Below are 16499 nucleotides of genomic sequence, written 5' to 3' on the forward strand. Positions count from 1 at the left end.
GGAGGTGAGCCGTGGTTTCTCTTGGTTCATTGAAGAAACAATTTGCTTTGAATGCTGGATGTGTTGGTAATTGTGTGAAAGGCAGAGATTTCAGGAAGCCTTTTGATTATGTATTTAGGGGGATGCGACTTGTTGCATTGGTGGGAGTTGAAAGAGACGAAAGGAAATAGTTTTCTCCATATAAGATTTTCCCTTTCCCAGTACATAGTCAAAAAAATGTTGAACAATTGTGAGCAAACAACCTGATGTCTTCATTCCCTACTATCCACTCTTAAATTAATTTGATTAGCTATTGGGGGTCCATCATAATTTGGTCTCTGAAAGGATCTTTTCATTATGTCTGTGGAATGGAATGTCTCCCTATAAAGATGTAATAAGAAGATCGCTATTTTAAGCACTGAGCATATGATAGATCACTGGCTCAACAGCTTCCTGTCCTCACCCATATCCTTGAAGCTGCATGAGTTTGGGTTTATTGAGAAACAGTTAGGTCAGGCATTCTAGATGCAAAGTAAAGCTGCTTTTACTTTGCCTGACAATATGTCTTAATTCTTAGTTTCAAATAAGTCTCACAGCATTAGTGTCACATTTCCGATCCAGTGACCATTATGAGTCAGATTGCGAAATTGGTGGAAATTTGCCAACTAGTCACTGCAATGACATTGTTCAAAAATATTTTAGAATCATTGCAGCTAACAACGAGAGACCTTCACCATAAATGTCTAATTTTGATATGAACCCGGTTTCTCAGAAGTAAAAGACTGACAGCATTACACATCCTATACTGTAATCATAACACGCTGGACTTTCTCTTGAATTTTTGGGGAAGGATTGGGGGGAATAAGCGGTGTTTTAGTAAAACAATAAAAAAAATGTGGAGTTATCGTACATCTTGGTTTGACACAACCACTGAGCATGAAGTTGTTTTTTCCCCCTTTCCAATTTTCCGCACTGACCTGCGATTCCATTAGTCCTCACACAAATGATCATTTTCATGTGCGAGTCGCAAAATTGAGTGCAGCTGGCAACTGAGACATCCTTCCCATATTATGCCTGATCCCTCCCCTCACCTGATATCCACATTCATGGATTTACAGCAGAACTCACTTGTTGGTCGACTGGGAATGAATTCCTGGCTGATTTCCCCTCCCTAACCCAGGATCATTCAGGCCTTGATTGGTGCTGCTTCAGCTGAGATCATCTCACTCAGCGCACATCAGGGATCAATCCTGGGATCTTGAGGAAGAGGAGCTTTTAGATGCCATTTCCTCAGTGACTGTCAGCCTTGCCCCTCCATCTTGTTTATTTAAGCTGGTGATGGGGGAGGGGGTGGAGTTCTTACACAGACTTGTGAGGCCTATTCTTACCCAGACTTCTTAACAGCCAGCGTCATGGGCTTTAGACTCAGAAGTTCTATCGGTAATGGAGGAGGTTTTCTTTTATGTTTTGAAAATTCTTTATAGCACTTACAGTGCGGTTGAGTGGGCTTCTGCAATCAGTCCTATCCGCCCACCACTAAACACACAGAGCTGGTTTCAGTTTGGCACAAGCTGGCAGTATTTTGTGGAACTTGTTTGGTGACTCCTGTCACTGAAACAGTATTTTCCTAAGTCTGTTGTCACCTTCCAGCTGTTATACAGACACACCCAGTGTGTGCTGTTAGTTCATTAAATCTAATGAGCATGTCAGAGGCCGAGGTCACCTGAGTTCAGATTCTGATAGGACTGCAGAGAATCTGTGCAAACCCTTCCATATGCAATAAGATGGTGTTTACTATCCCTGGGAAGGCTATAGAACTTTAGTATAATTGTAGAGCAAGTCAGTAAAAGCCAGTCCCTGTATAAAACAGTGGTGTTTACCTCTCAGGCAACAATCAGCCACTCTACAGAACTGTATAAAAGAATGAGTACACACCGTTCCTTAGCACAGAGTAATCTTTACTGCTCCTGAGAACTTAACAGCTATTCAGTGGGAATGTATATTACTTCAGTGCTTTTTTAGAGGTTCGGAAGTGTCTCAGACTGTCAGTAAAACTCAGTACATGTTGCAAGTGAAAGAGGCTGTCATCGCCCCATTACCCCTGATCCAGTGCCTGAAGTGGGAATGATCCCAGGAACTGCTCGATAGGAATCGCGTTTCCCTGTATTTCTTTCTTGTTTCTGTTCGAAGGGATGCTGTACTTTGCGTCTGGGGGATGACAGAAGAGCACGGCAACCACTTGATTGGAGCAAAACTCCCTGTGGGCCGTGACCAAGTTCTCAGGGACGAGGGAAGATACAGGAACATCATGTGGATTGTACAGAGTCTTTGTAAGAACAATTTCAATCTGTGCACATTTATAGAAAAANCACAATGTCTCAGGCCCCGCACTATAAAGAGACTTGATAAAATGGCTGACTTCCTGATCGGCAGATCAGCACTGATGTCACTTCTTGTGCGGGGGTATGTTTGAACATGTAGGAATCCCGTTGACGTAATTTCCTTGATACGGAGACACAGTGGCACTTCCTGTACATTGCAACCACCTGACGATCCAGAATTCAGCCATTTTTTCGTGATGACAAACTTTGGTGGCGCGATTTTAAATTTTATGTAAGAAAATGTCAAGGTCTTCATTCCAATTATTGTTAAAGGCAAACCCAAGTTATTAAACACATTATAAGGGTGTTGCTCTGTAAACTGAGCTATTTCAGTGGCTTAGGCAGCATTGAGCAGGGTGGGACTGAGAGAGGGCAAGTGTGTGATCGTTCTTGGAACTATAGCAGTGTGTCTGTAAGAATGCTTATATCTGTTTATATGTATGAACGTACAGAGGTGATTTCTATTCTAACAAATGGATCAAAACATGGTATTGTCTAACATGGACCAGAGAACATTCCATTCAAATCCTATTTATAGGTTAATCTGGTAACACAGAGCTTGTTCAACAAGTTTCTCTCCATCCAGGGCTCTATCTCACAAGGCAGAGGATATGTCTGTATTTCATTAATGATTCATTTCATTAATGAATCAGACTAGTTAGTCAGCCATCAACAAACACGGTCTTGGATTACTGATAGCCTGGCTTTGCTAGACATAGCTCTTTGCAGCCAGTTCTGACCAAGGGATAGACCCTGCTTCTGCCTGGGGAGAATATTTTTGTTTAGAAGAACTCATTTTATCAGCTTCAAAAGAGTGAGTGGTTGAGTGGACCTATCGAAGTTTGAATATTTATCTCGCTTGTGAGCACTCACCTCATAAGAGCAAAAGGACCTGGGTTCAATTCCCTGGAAGGGCTAAACATTAGGCAAGTTTCCTTTCCCCACGCCTCTATTTACCTAGCAGTAAGTAGGAACCAAGTTGTTAGTCGATTGATGGAGCAATAATCAATCATAATTTTTTTTAAAAAAACAATCATAATAATTTGGTCACTCAATCCACGACTGTTTGTGGGACCCTGCTGTGTGCAATTGTCTGCTGTGATTCGCCCACAAATTATAGTCAATTCACTTCACAGTATATTTTGTAAAGCGCTTTGAGATGTCTCGAAGACGTGATAAAGCGCTATATCACATGGAAGGATTATTATTATTATATTTCTGGCCCTAATTCCAAACAACAACTTGCACTTATCTAACTTCCTCCGTGCAGGGTAGTGTCTCAGAGCACTTAACAGTGGCGGAGTCTGACTCCGAGCCGGGGTGGGTGGGGGAATTGACCATAAGCACGGTTGAAGTGGTAGGTTTTCAGGTGGGACTTGAAAAAGGGGAGAGCAGGGACAAGGGGGAGGGATTGATGGAGAGTGCTCCATAGTTTTAGGACGTAGTGGCTGAATGCACGACCTCCAATGGTGGGGCGGAAGGTGACGAGCAGGAAGCCGGTGCCAGTTGAGTGGAGGCGCTGGGTGGTGGATTGGAGAATGAGGAGGTCGGAGAAGTAGGGAGGTGCCAGGAATTGAAGGGATACCAATTCCAATACTCAACTAACTATGTGACCTAGGAACAAAAGTTCACAGCCCCAAGCCTCTTCCCCTCAGCCAAGATCTTGCACTTGAGACTTATAGAGGGAAAACAGGGAAAACAAATAAACACTTGTGTAAAACAGAGAACATCAGGGGCTTGTGGTTTTATTCTACCACCGATGTTGCAGTGTGACAATCGCCTCTCTGTTTGCCCCCTTGGCAAGCAGTTGAAAGGTGCTTGTGAAATGTTTGCAATACGAGGCATTTTATTAACTATCTGTAGAACGTCATGGCTTTTACTGCTCCCCCAGTGCATGGAAACAAACTCCTTCAGCCTGGGCTTGTAAACATTAAACCCTTTTCTTAAAGATTTACAGGAGGATGTGGCTGGGTGCATTTCATCCCAACCCTGTAAACAAAGGTCCTAATGGGCTAATGATCAAAGTCCATTGGTAAAACCACTCACAATTTGTCTCTATTAAAAGAAAGAAACATTCCGTTGCTTTTCCCACTGGCTGATTAATGCAGTAAAATGGGAAATAAATCAGCTCTCACCTAGGAATGTCCTGCAGCATCGAAGCTCCTCAGAGTGCAGCCGGCACAGCTGTCTCGAACCAGCGCTGCCCTCAGTAATGAGATGGGAATTGGTACAGATAGAAAATCAACCCGATAATACAGGAGTGAAAAGATAATATAACTCCTTCCAAGTTTAAACAGCATCCAATGTTTCAGGCTGCCTGGTTCTGTGATGTATGATCCATATAATCCAGTGTAATTCTATGTGAAGTCTAATTGTAATTAGTTAATCAGAAGCACGAGTCATTTTTCTGTGTTTTTCTTTCTTAGCAGGTGAAAGATGTAAGGACTTGGAAGCAACTCACTTTCCCACTTCATTCAGGCAGCCAGTCTCTCCCTCCACTTTGCCCCAGCCTCAGAACGCAACCCTTTTACTGCAGTAAGATTACAGAAACATAGAAATTGACAGTGTAGAAAGAGGCCCATCGAATCTTAAGCCGGCTGCCTTACCTTATGCCTTATCTTGCCCTCAAAATATAATAATAATAATAAATAATCTTTGAATTTGATATAGTGCTTTTCACATCTTCTAGACATCTCAAAGCGCTTCACAGAATATGCTGTAAAGTGAATTGACTGTATATTTGTGGGCGAAACGTGACAGCGCACAGCAGTCAATATACAGTCAATCCACTTTACAATATATTCTGTGAAGCGCTTTGAGACGTCTCAATGATATGACAAGGCGCTATGTCTAATGCAAGGATTATTATAATAATAATAATCCTTTCATTTGATATAGCACTTTTCACGTCTTCAGGACATCTCCAAGCACTTCACAGAATATACTGTAAAGTGAATTGACTGTATATTTTGTGGGTGAAATGCAGCGGCCACTTGCTCACAGCAGTGTCCCACAAACAATCGTGGATTGAAGTGACCAATTTATTATTGTCAGGCATGTGGAGTAAGGAAACTTGCTCAAGGTTTTGCCCTGCCAGGGATTGAATCCAGGTCTCTCGCTTGCGAGGCGAGTGCTTTAACCACTGAGCTACAGGACTCCACGCTACAGGATTATTACCCCTTCGAGCTTCACTTTCAAATACCTATCTTGGTAGCATGAATTTTTTCCCCATTTCCCACACCGTTGATCCTTTTTGACTACCCCGAATGAAGTTGCCAATAACGTGCCAATTTGGGGCAGTCTTATGTTGTGGATCTCTGCCCGCCAGGTACAGGGTTACGACTTCTAAAAACTCTTTTATTCCAAATCCTTGCAGCTCAGTAATCTTTGCTGGATTCAAATTCAGGTCCAAGAAGTCAATGGTCAGCATTAATGCACTGCATTACCTATGACTCCATTTACAAACATTAATCATCGGTGTTGCCATCTGGACCTCCTTTAAACACAAAACAATCATAAATAATTGACATTAATTTCAACCCCATATTGCTTTTTCACCTTGTATCTTTGAACTGGGGTTTCACAGTGTCTGGCTCTTCCCCTTTTCCCGTTATTCGGGAGAGAGGACAAATCACAGTTCATTCCACTCAAAACCTAATCTTTTACCTCCTGTCTCTTCTTGGAAATTGAATGCAGACATTTAACAATAAGTGGAATGCTATAAAACCCAAATGTGATTCACAGTGAGATATGTTCTTAAATGACAAATCATTCCCGGAAGGCAGTCCTGTGGTACGTTTTAAATATTTTCAAACGTCTGTTTTTCTCTTTCTCAGGATGTTTGTGGTGCAGCAGATTGTAAACAGTAACTTGCTCATGCTGGTGTCTGATGCAAACTGTGACTGCAGCATGTTTCCACCAGTCACATTGGAACCAACAGAAGTGAAATATATCCTTTATACAACGTGCACAGCAACATATTCCATGAACAATAAAACATACAAGTGCACAGGAGGAGGTACGATCTAACCTACGAGCCATTTATGGTTCAAATAATGATCTACACATGTTAGAGAGAGTTCATCTCTATTTTATGATTGGACAAGAAATGATTATTTAATAAACCCCTTACCTCCATTAACTGATTACCACAGCCTCTCCCCTGCTGGTACAGAGTGTAGAGATATACAGGCTGAGTGGACCCCAAACCCATTCCCTTTCAGAGCCCCATTCATTGGCAGGGGGATAGGTCAGGTTTGTAATGGCAGGTTACAGTTCTGTTCAATGAAAGCAACTTTCAACAATAAACAGTCACCTGTTTGTTGGACAGGTATGCATTGCACCCACAGTTTATGCACCGGGCAAGGTCCTCATTCTGGACAGACCAGCAGAAGGAGACTGAGTGGAGTGAAATCCTTCCCAGAAAAAAGTTGGGATCCGGAGTTTTTTTAAAATCAACAAGCAAAGGTTTCCAACATTTCCTAGGCATGTATTAGTGGTACCTATATTAACCTATGCTTAGGGTTCCTGACTCCATTTAGTTTGGCAATAAAGTGTGATAAGAGGAATGATTGACAAAGGGAGAAAATAACGTAGAATAAGAAATAACTTTTGTTTAGAAAGATAGAAAGACCGGGAGGATTCAATGTGGTAATTTTATTGCAAGAAACAAATACGCTCCTCAAAGGGTTGCACTCGGGGCAAACAAACCAATCTCCTGTTGTCCATAAACATCCTGCAGGACATCTTGAGGCATTTCTTGTCAAGGGTTTATTTTGACAAGCTGACTGATAGAAAACATCAGTGCCCCAAGATATGTTGACCTGCTAATCTTCTCTGAACTCCACTGTCCTTCCTTAACACCAATGCACACAATGCATCAGTTAAGTGTGAACGAATGCGCTCACAGAAGCTGAGGCGTCGACCCAACACGTGTCATGCATTTCATCCAGAGGTAAGATAATACCGCCAGGCTAAGATGCCTTCAGTGTCATTTGATGGATTCACACATGAGCAAATGTTATGACTCCACATTCCTGCATTTTTGATACAGGAATTTCAACTTGGTATAGTTAGTGTGACAGAGTCTTTACCCTTTAAATCAGTGTACAGAGATATACAGATAAACTGAGCTCCAAAAAAATTTCATTTTTAAGAGGCAGGTTGATGAGGTAGATTTGTACTAGCAGGTAAGAGACCTGAAGACACAATGGGTTGGTGGATGAGCCAATTATGTTGTGGATCTGCACCACACAGGTCTGTTTGTGCCCATGACTTCCCCAGTCAAACCTTTAATAAGAGGCAGAGCGCGGCAAGCAGTGATGAGGTATTTTCCTTGCTGGAAAGAGGGAAGTTCAGAGGGTGAGGGATTGCAACATTACTACTGCCAGCTACCTCTACATATTCATTTATTTAAAATTTGGTGAGTGAGGTTAGGCTCCACTCATCCCCTTTAAGCTGAATTAGACTGAAACGTGTTTCTCAAGGGAGAAACAAACAAACAACACAAACAAGACCCCCCCGCCACCAAACTCTCTAGGCCTCAAATCATCAAAGGACAATGCAGAGCTGTAACCTGTCTTCACCACCACCCGAGCAAGTCAGGTACCGTATCGCTTCTCCGCAGGGCAAGCCTGGCCTGAGCCTATTGACCAAGTGCTCTGTATTCCAGTATCTCTGCGTCTTCCATGAGGACGGATGAAACTCCTCAGATCAGAAATACTGCAACACTGGCATAGCTCCTGCCAGGAACTCAATCCTCCCACAATGTATTATGGATAGCTTCAGTTATGGACCTGTAAACACAAGCGAGTCTCAACAGGAGATCTTTCTGGCAGGTGCATATCCCATGGAGTAACTGATAAGCACAAAAAACTACACTTCATCTTAGCCAAATGGCGGAGAAGGCAGAGATCAGGGAGAATGGTGCTTGACCAGGGGAAAGGGGAGGGAAGTCAATCAAACTTTAAGGTGCCCACTAGCACTATTCGGAGCAAGTCATTGACAACTGCATCCTATGATTGATGGCTCTTACTTTCTCTTTCCTGCTGCAGAGAAGCAGCCACCCTTCAGTCACTACTTCCCCATATCACTGCAGCTGAGGTTCGCAGCCTGGCTGTATTCGTGAACCAAATTGCTGAGAACAGTGATCTCCTTATACGCTATATTGCACCATTTTCATAAGTGATAGTAACCAAATGTGATGTCTACAGAGCATATAAACAACATGACAGCATTACACTTTGCTAAATATAAACTGGAAATACATTAACGCATGTAATACACATACATACAGCCCAGCCCCTAAGGTCTCGGGATCTATTCTCTGATCAGTGAGTTAGCTGATCTCACCATGAGTGATGCTCAGAGCACTACAATTGATCTCAGGATCCCTGAGCTTGGTTCCTGACTGCTATCATTTGACTTGTGAAGAGCAGCTCACAATTCAGGTTAGGCCAGATTTGGGTTTAGTTGTGCGGTTTCACAGCTGAATAACCTGTCAACAGTCCTCCTCTATGCTCGCACACAAGAATAGCAGGTCGGGTGAGTCACAAATGAAGGCCGGTGTATGAGGAGCACTTGCCTTTGGGAAACAAGAGGAGAAACATGTTTTTATTAATATTTGATTGCACGGTCTTTTCAGGAGAATGCAGAGGAGTGTGGAGGGTCAACAGGCATCACTCTGTCTGGAGCACTGCTAGCTTTTAATCTGGGCACCACTGCTGCTGTACTGCGATGACAAAGTGTAAGCAGTGGCCAACATTATCTTGCCACTGTTTCAATGCTCCCACAAGAAGCTTTGTGTATGCTGCGTACAAGGAATGATCCAGTTTCTCTTCAGCTGTTAATAACTGAGTGCTAATGGATGACAGGAGGACAAAAAGAACCTTCTATTGCTTTCTGCATTGTATCCTTTTCTTGTTCGGCAAAATACATTTTCCCCTCCTGGTTCTGAATCATGTCGATGGAGAAGCAGAGAAAAGGTTATTTGTTGAGAAAAAAATACAGAAGAAAAATCTCAAGTATGGTTCTTGACGGTGAAAGTCAAACAGGGAACAAAACGCTTCAAGCAGCCAAAGGAGCTCATCAGCAAGACCTCTTTTACTGTAGTTGTTTAACAAAGCAGATCCTTTGAGAGAGTCATGGTTTTGCCTCTGGAGTGTGTGCACAATGACACTGTAGTCAAGTTCCATGAATCATTCTGTCTGTCTATTTGTCTGGCTTACCTCCTCTCCTCTGTTTTTTTCACAAATGTTTCTACATATAAAGAAAATTTCACTTTCTACGAGAGTCACTGCTTCCACAGAATTAAAACCTTCGTATGAAATGCATGTTTTTTTGGTTGTTTCGCTGTGGCACAATGATCAGACTGTGCGCAGTGCTGGCAGGAATGTTCCTTATCAGAGGGAGAATATCAGGAGTGACATTTACAATATGCAGGAGTCACACAGTTCACAAAGCCTTTGTAACACACAGGGCTGGTGTGAATTGGTTAAGAGAAATGTGCATCCAAATGAGTTAGAAAGAATGGCTATCACTCTTACCTTCAGATACACCAAGAATGCAGGATAAGAGGGCATGAATTTAATAATAGTAATAATAATCCTTGCATTTAATACAGCGCCTTATCGAGTCTTTGAGATATCTTAAAGTGCTTCACAGAATATATTGTAAAGTGAATTGACTGTATACACCGTGGGAGAAATGGTTGTGAAGTGCATTTCGAACAGACAAAAAGTAGTATTTCAGGCTCCAGTGCCCTCTTCCCCTCACTCAGCCCTCCATTTCTCTCCCCTCCACCATTACAGATTCTCATCACCCTCCTACAGGTGATGGCTTGCTCTAGGCAATGTTCCCAATGCTATGATGTTTTGATGAAACTATAAATAAGCTTTAAACACCATGTGTGCAGGTATGAAGAACCGATGTCATAAAAAACATTGGCAATGTGTGTGGGGGTGGGGGGTCTGATTTGCAGTGATTTGTGAAACGATTCACAAATATCGAATCCTGAAGGAATTGGATGTATATCACATTGACCCACCTCATCTCCCAGGACATGGGATTGCGAGCAAAGCAAGCCATCAGCTGGAGGTAGGCTGAGATCAGGATCCAAACACAGTGCTGGCAGGAGAAACATCCAGTTCGGGACTTGTGAATCCTTTTCGGAATCCTGTAAATTGGATCCCACCAAGGGATTGACAGGGACTTCCTTTTCACTGGAGCCCTGAGTAACAAACACACGTAGAGGAGGAATTGGGGAGTGAACGACACTGCTGAGAATGTGAGACCTCCTCCAGGCACTGGCCAGGAACAGTTCAGAGCGATGTAGATTTCGGGAGGAGTTTGCATTGAAAAGGACCTTCTGCATCGCTCACCATGTGGCAGGTAACAGTGAATGAAGTTAAATGTGGCATGTGCAGTGCTATTTTGTTTCAGATGTAGTGTGACATCCCACAATTCCCAGTAACACTTCACAGCATAAACAGAAACTGACCATCAGGTAGTGAGAGCAGACAGCCTGATTGATCTCAGTACTTGGAAGGACAGACCAGTCACTGGAGGCGGGGAATCATCCCCTTTCGGCTCCTGTTAACCCTTGCAAACCAAAGCCCTCACAGGTCCGGTAGTCCTAGCTGGCGGTGCTCTCAAAGACAAGCTATACAATTTTAGCTGGTTAGACTTCAGGAGTACCCCAACACACACTCTCGGGTCCCCAAGCCTTGGCTAATATTTTATGGAATTAAGTAAGCAGGATGTGTCTCTCCAGGGAGAGAGTGCGCATTCCATTGCAACAATCTATCTCTGGGATTTCCATGTGTAGGTGGGATGCATGGAATTTTCAGTTTGGTTTGGATACTCTCAAGCATGATTTTCGCAGGTGTCAGACACCCAGCTGAACAAAGAAAATGAGTGGAGAATTTAGAGTTGTTTAACCTGCATTTCCAGAGGCTCTCAGATATTTGACACTTTACCCATTTTATATTTCCATTGAGGCCCTCAGTTAGCTGCAACCACCATCGGCAGGCCCATCGCAGAACTTCCACCTGTCATCACATGCTCACAGTTTACAAGAATCTACTGTGAAGGATCTAGTTCTGTGTGCTGGGATTTTCTTTGTAAATGAAGCAAATTTAGCTGGAGAAGCGGTTGTGGATGGTGTTGCTGCATTTCCCTGTTTGGATCTGGAGGAACTAGGTCTGTGGCTCAGAAACCTGTTTGTATCGTGTTGAGAGGAGTCATGTTACACAGCATAGATTGTGCACTAAGTGTCAGAGCTGTCACTTACCCAGAGCTGGTGAATGTGCAACTGAAGCCTTGTAGGGGGTCCTTTAACTGCTGTGCTGGACTTCACCTATGTGATCAATCGTGTTCAAAAGATTGATTTGGATGAAGAAGGCCCTTTTACCCATTTGATCAATTAGTTCCAGAATCCCCACTTCGCATTTTATAGTATCAAGTTGAGTCCAGTGTCCTGGTCTTAACCTGTTCGAGTCTGTGAAAAGAAAAACTTTTTGGAACAGTATCTGTCTTTAAATTGCCCTTTGGCCAGGTCATAGGAACAGGAGTAGGCCATTCAGTTCATTGAGCCTGTTCAACCATTCATGGCTGATCTGTACCTCGATTCCAATTACCCTTCTAAAAATTTTGTTTAAATTAATTTAAAAATGACCCTTCTCTTTACGAATAGTGCCATGGGATCTTTAATGTCCACCTGAACAGTCAAACTAGACCTCAGGTTAACATCTCATCCGAAGTATGGTGTCCTATGGCACTATAATTGGCTACAACATCTGGATCAGAAAGAAGAAGATCAACTAAGGTTTCCACTAACCAACACCTGCTCTTGAGTTATTGCCTCTATGTGAGGATAGCAATCGGTCCTTCCCCTCCTACTTGAAGAATGATCATTTGGGCAATGTAATAAAGGGTGACCACAGAACAATGACTCAAAGAAGGAACCTGATGGGTGTCTTTCTGCAATTATCAGACTGATTAAAAAAAAAAGGAATATAGAAGTCAAATGCCTTCAGGAGGGGAGGGAGATCATTTGGTGAAAGTAAAATAGGTAACAGGGAACAACGGTTAGTACAATAATGTGACCCATTGTCGGTTTATGCAGTTATCAATTGATGCAACGATTCATAGGCAGATTACATCAGCACACGTTATAATGCGATTTCTTCTCCTAAGATGTACCTATCAAATTCATCCAACATTTTCAAATAGAAATCTAGCTAAGGTGTTAAATCCAACATTGGGAAAAACGCAACAGCCAGGGAGGAAACCATTTTAAAAATGTTTCACGTTCCTGGATCTTTTCACAGCAAACACTGTGTTTCTGTCGATGGCAAGTGATTCTTGAGGTCCTCATGAGAAGAGCTGCCAAATCTTTGTAGTGTGGAGCAATGACCTAGTCAGGCTTTTAAATTAAATGTATGGATATTTTTGAGTTTTTTTAGCATTCCTGCTGGGTTTGAAAGGCCTAGCGAGTGTCTTTTGCAGCACTTTGTTCTTAGCTGGCACTCTGAAGTGAATGTGTGGTTAACAAACCCGGGCAGAAAGCTGCTGCTCAGCCACTGACTCAATCACCAGAAATGACAATGACAGGCATTGTATTAAAACCACATGCTTCCCTACTGGTGGAGTAACCTCCAAATGAGAGCTATTAATCAATAGCTCCTATTTATAATGCAGGTAACCAAGCACCAGGCTCCAGTCAGCCCTGGTGCATTGTAAAGGGCATCTTCGTTCAGCAGGCTCAGTTTCTGGCACAGTCTGCTCCATGAGACATACTAACTGAGCTACTGACTTTCTCTCAACTAATATTAATCCAGCTGCCTCATTTTGTCGGGCTAGATACTGTAACTACATTCAGTCAGCAGAACGATAATTAGACAAGCGAGGGCTCTCCGGTCTTGAGCGTATACGACTCAGATGGGACCTTATATATACCATTTTAGATGGGATTGCAAAAAGTAAATCCACAACAATACTTTAGGAAGCATCAAGACAATAGAACAAGAGTACATAGGTTTCAAGTTGAGTGTGCAATATCAAGAAAGAAGCCACAAAGGTTTTTTTACACACACAGGGTAATTAACAACCAGGACAGATAACCAGCAAGGGAGGTTGAAGCCAGCACATTGAATTGTCTCTTTCATTGGCTGTGGTCTGCAGGACGGGTTGGAATGTCCTTAGGTTGAAAGAGCTAAAATGTTAAGAAAAATTGTTTCAAGCAGGGTTGATATCATACATGTGCCATCCAGTTTAATAAATTCAGTTCTGGGTGAAACCTGTTAGACTAATCTGACTTTTCCTATCCAATGCACAAGTTGTAGGATACAACAGAGAATTCACTCCACCAGTTCACTCCCAGATCACTTGCAGTGAAGCATTTAAGGTAGATGTTGGAGGATGCAGAGCTGCTGTTCTCTGGGTATATTTGGACTTATTTTAAAATATAATAATCATTACATTTGATAAAGTGCCTTTTAAGTCAAAAGACTCAAAGCTCTTCACAAGTATTTGCTGTAATTGGAGAGATTTGCATGTGTAGCTCCTCTAATCTTTTACCCGGCAAATTATTCAACGTTATCTGTGGTGGACTGAGGAAGAGCCCAGCCCAGGGACCATCCTGTAAGTAGAGAACATGCATTCCCAGCTGCTCTTGCACACCACCTAGCAATCCGTTATCTTGCTGCTTTTTGCACTGAGAGCGATGGAGGTTCTTATGTGTCGAGTCACACCAGAGGCTCTTTGATGCAAGATTCTTACAATCTGGTGTACCACTCGAGACAATGTCTCCCCTCCCTCCTTCCCTTCCCAATGAATCACTGCTCATTTTTTTTCACCCTTATACTCTCGCCTCTGGATTACACGATTGTGGGTTTGAACCCCACAGCCGCAGGACTTTAGCTGATAATCTAGGCTGACATTCCTGCACAGTGCTGGGAGAGTTCTCCATTGTTGGAGCTGGCCTTTTGGATGAAATCCTCTTACTTGTTCTGGTACAATGAAATATTAAAGATCCCATAACAACAGTTCAAAGAAAAGCAGTGTTCCCACACCCACCCCAGCCCCCTTTCCACTCGCCAATAAAGTTTTCCTTTTTTAAACATAGATTTATCAAAAAGCGTGAAATCAGGTTGTCCGTCTCATTCCTACTGAAAGGAAATTGCTGGTGTAGATTGTCTGCTGTGTTTGTCCACGTTTCAGATTGATTCATTGCTTAAAGTGTAAAAAAAATTCTTCAATCCAAGACGGCGATAAATAAAGTCCATGCATTTCATTCATCATTAATTGATTAGTAAAACATCCAGGTTGGGAGCCAACTTTCAGATAAAGCATTTTCAGGCGATGCAAATGTTGTTTTATTTTTAGTTTTATGTTTTTTACTTCTCCTTTTGCTCTTGCACCACATTACACAGTTGTCAGCACCACCTGACTTCTTCCACAACCCTGCCCCACGCACACACTTTTCATATCTCCTCAGCCCAGACGGTGGTTAGACCATCTGCCCCTGACCCCAGTCCACCCTGGCTGCTACAGACAGAAAAGTACTTACTGGGTACTGACTCCGAGCAGCAAAACTGGAATCATTAACTCATCGTTGACACATTCCGATGGATCACTCCGTATCTTTCTACCCCATTTCAAATAATTGGCTGCTCATATTATTATTTGTAAGAATTTGTTGACACAAATCTCATTCTGTAAAGAGCTTTAAGACCCTTTTTGGTGCCGTATACAACTCTTAATTACTTGTTGACCTCTGTAACAACATTTATCGCCAAATAAACCCTTCTGGGTGAGATTTTAAAGCTACTCTGTAGACACAATGCTTTTAATTACATTTCTGAATGATGAGAGCAAGGTAGGCCTGGCTCATCAGTAGGACTTGAAAGGGCAGACCAGTCACTGCTAGGAAATCCTCCCATTCAATCCCTGTTAACCCAGCAAGCCAAACCCCTAACAGGTAGGGTGGTGTGCTAGCTGGACAAGCAGCGGGAAAGCTTGCCAGAGAGTGATATCATTGGCAAACTATGCAATTTAGCTAGTCAGACTTCAGCAGTACCCCAACGCACACTCCAGGGAGAAAGTTTTGCATTCAATTCCAACAATCTATCTCAGAAATGTCTATGTGTAGATGGGATGCATGGAACTCTCAGCTTGGTTTAGATACTCTCAAGCATGGTGATAAGTTTCCACTTGCGTCCGACATCCAGCTGATAACAAAATAACATTTCCAGTTTCTGGCGCACCTCCAACTCATTTCTGCAAATATCTAAAGTCCTGACACATCAGCTATGAGGAGATTCACACACGACCTTTGGATTCTGCTGTACACATTGCATTGCAATCCAGCTTGGACCAGCAGGTGGCACTAAAACAGTGAGAGGACAGCAGGTCCGGATTATGCACTGTTAAGTAAATACTGGTTGTATAAAGCAGGTGAGAAGGATGCTTAAAGGGTTCTTACTTTCTAACTAAAGACTTGTGCTCAGTGCTTCGGAATGTTTGGTCACGCTGCTTTCATCGATGACTTGATATGGCACAGTCCAAGGTCAGGAAAGCTTAAAAAGTGTTGCACAATTCCTTCCCAGCTGTAAAATGAATTGATCGTATATTTGTGGGCGAAACGCGGCAGCCAATTGCGCACAGCAGTGTCCCACAAACAGTCGTGGATTGAAAATGACCAATTTATTATTGTTTTGTTTTTGAGGGATTATTATCAGGCGTGTGGAGTAAGGAAACTTGCCCACGGTTTCACTCTGCCTGGAATTGAACCCAGGTGTCTCGCTTGCAAGATGAGTGCTCTAACCACTGAGCTGCAGGACTCCAGGTTGTAGGGAGCTTCGAGAGAAAGTGAAAGAGCGTACCAGAGGTGATTTATAGATAACAGCAATCTCCACAACTTATTTTGTAATAATATTTGCATTTGATATCGCGCTGTATCACGTCATTGAGATGTCTAAAAGCATTTCACAAGATATATTGTAAAATGGATTGACTGTGTATTTTGTGGATGAAATGTGGCAGCTAGTTGCGCACAGCAGTGTCCCACAAACAGTCACATGAGCAATTTTATTTGGAGGATTGTTGGCCAGCACACCGGGAGAAACTTCCTTCTCTTTT

At 42.6% G+C, this 16499-nt stretch overlaps 1 protein-coding gene across 1 annotated transcript in view; it reads left to right on the forward strand.

Moving 5' to 3' along the window:
- cacna2d4a (calcium channel, voltage-dependent, alpha 2/delta subunit 4a) overlaps positions 1 to 9099 on the forward strand; it is a 181639-nt gene extending 172540 nt beyond the window's left edge. The window contains exons 37-39 of the mRNA XM_042335424.1: positions 6197 to 6309; positions 7232 to 7314; positions 9004 to 9099. Of these exons, the coding sequence (XP_042191358.1) occupies positions 6197 to 6309; positions 7232 to 7314; positions 9004 to 9099 (292 nt within the window). The remainder of the gene's footprint in view (positions 1 to 6196; positions 6310 to 7231; positions 7315 to 9003) is intronic.
- Positions 9100 to 16499: the final 7400 nt, after the last annotated feature.

This window comes from Callorhinchus milii, unplaced genomic scaffold (assembly GCF_018977255.1).
Source record: "Callorhinchus milii isolate IMCB2004 unplaced genomic scaffold, IMCB_Cmil_1.0 Scaffold5, whole genome shotgun sequence".
NCBI lineage: Eukaryota > Metazoa > Chordata > Chondrichthyes > Chimaeriformes > Callorhinchidae > Callorhinchus > Callorhinchus milii.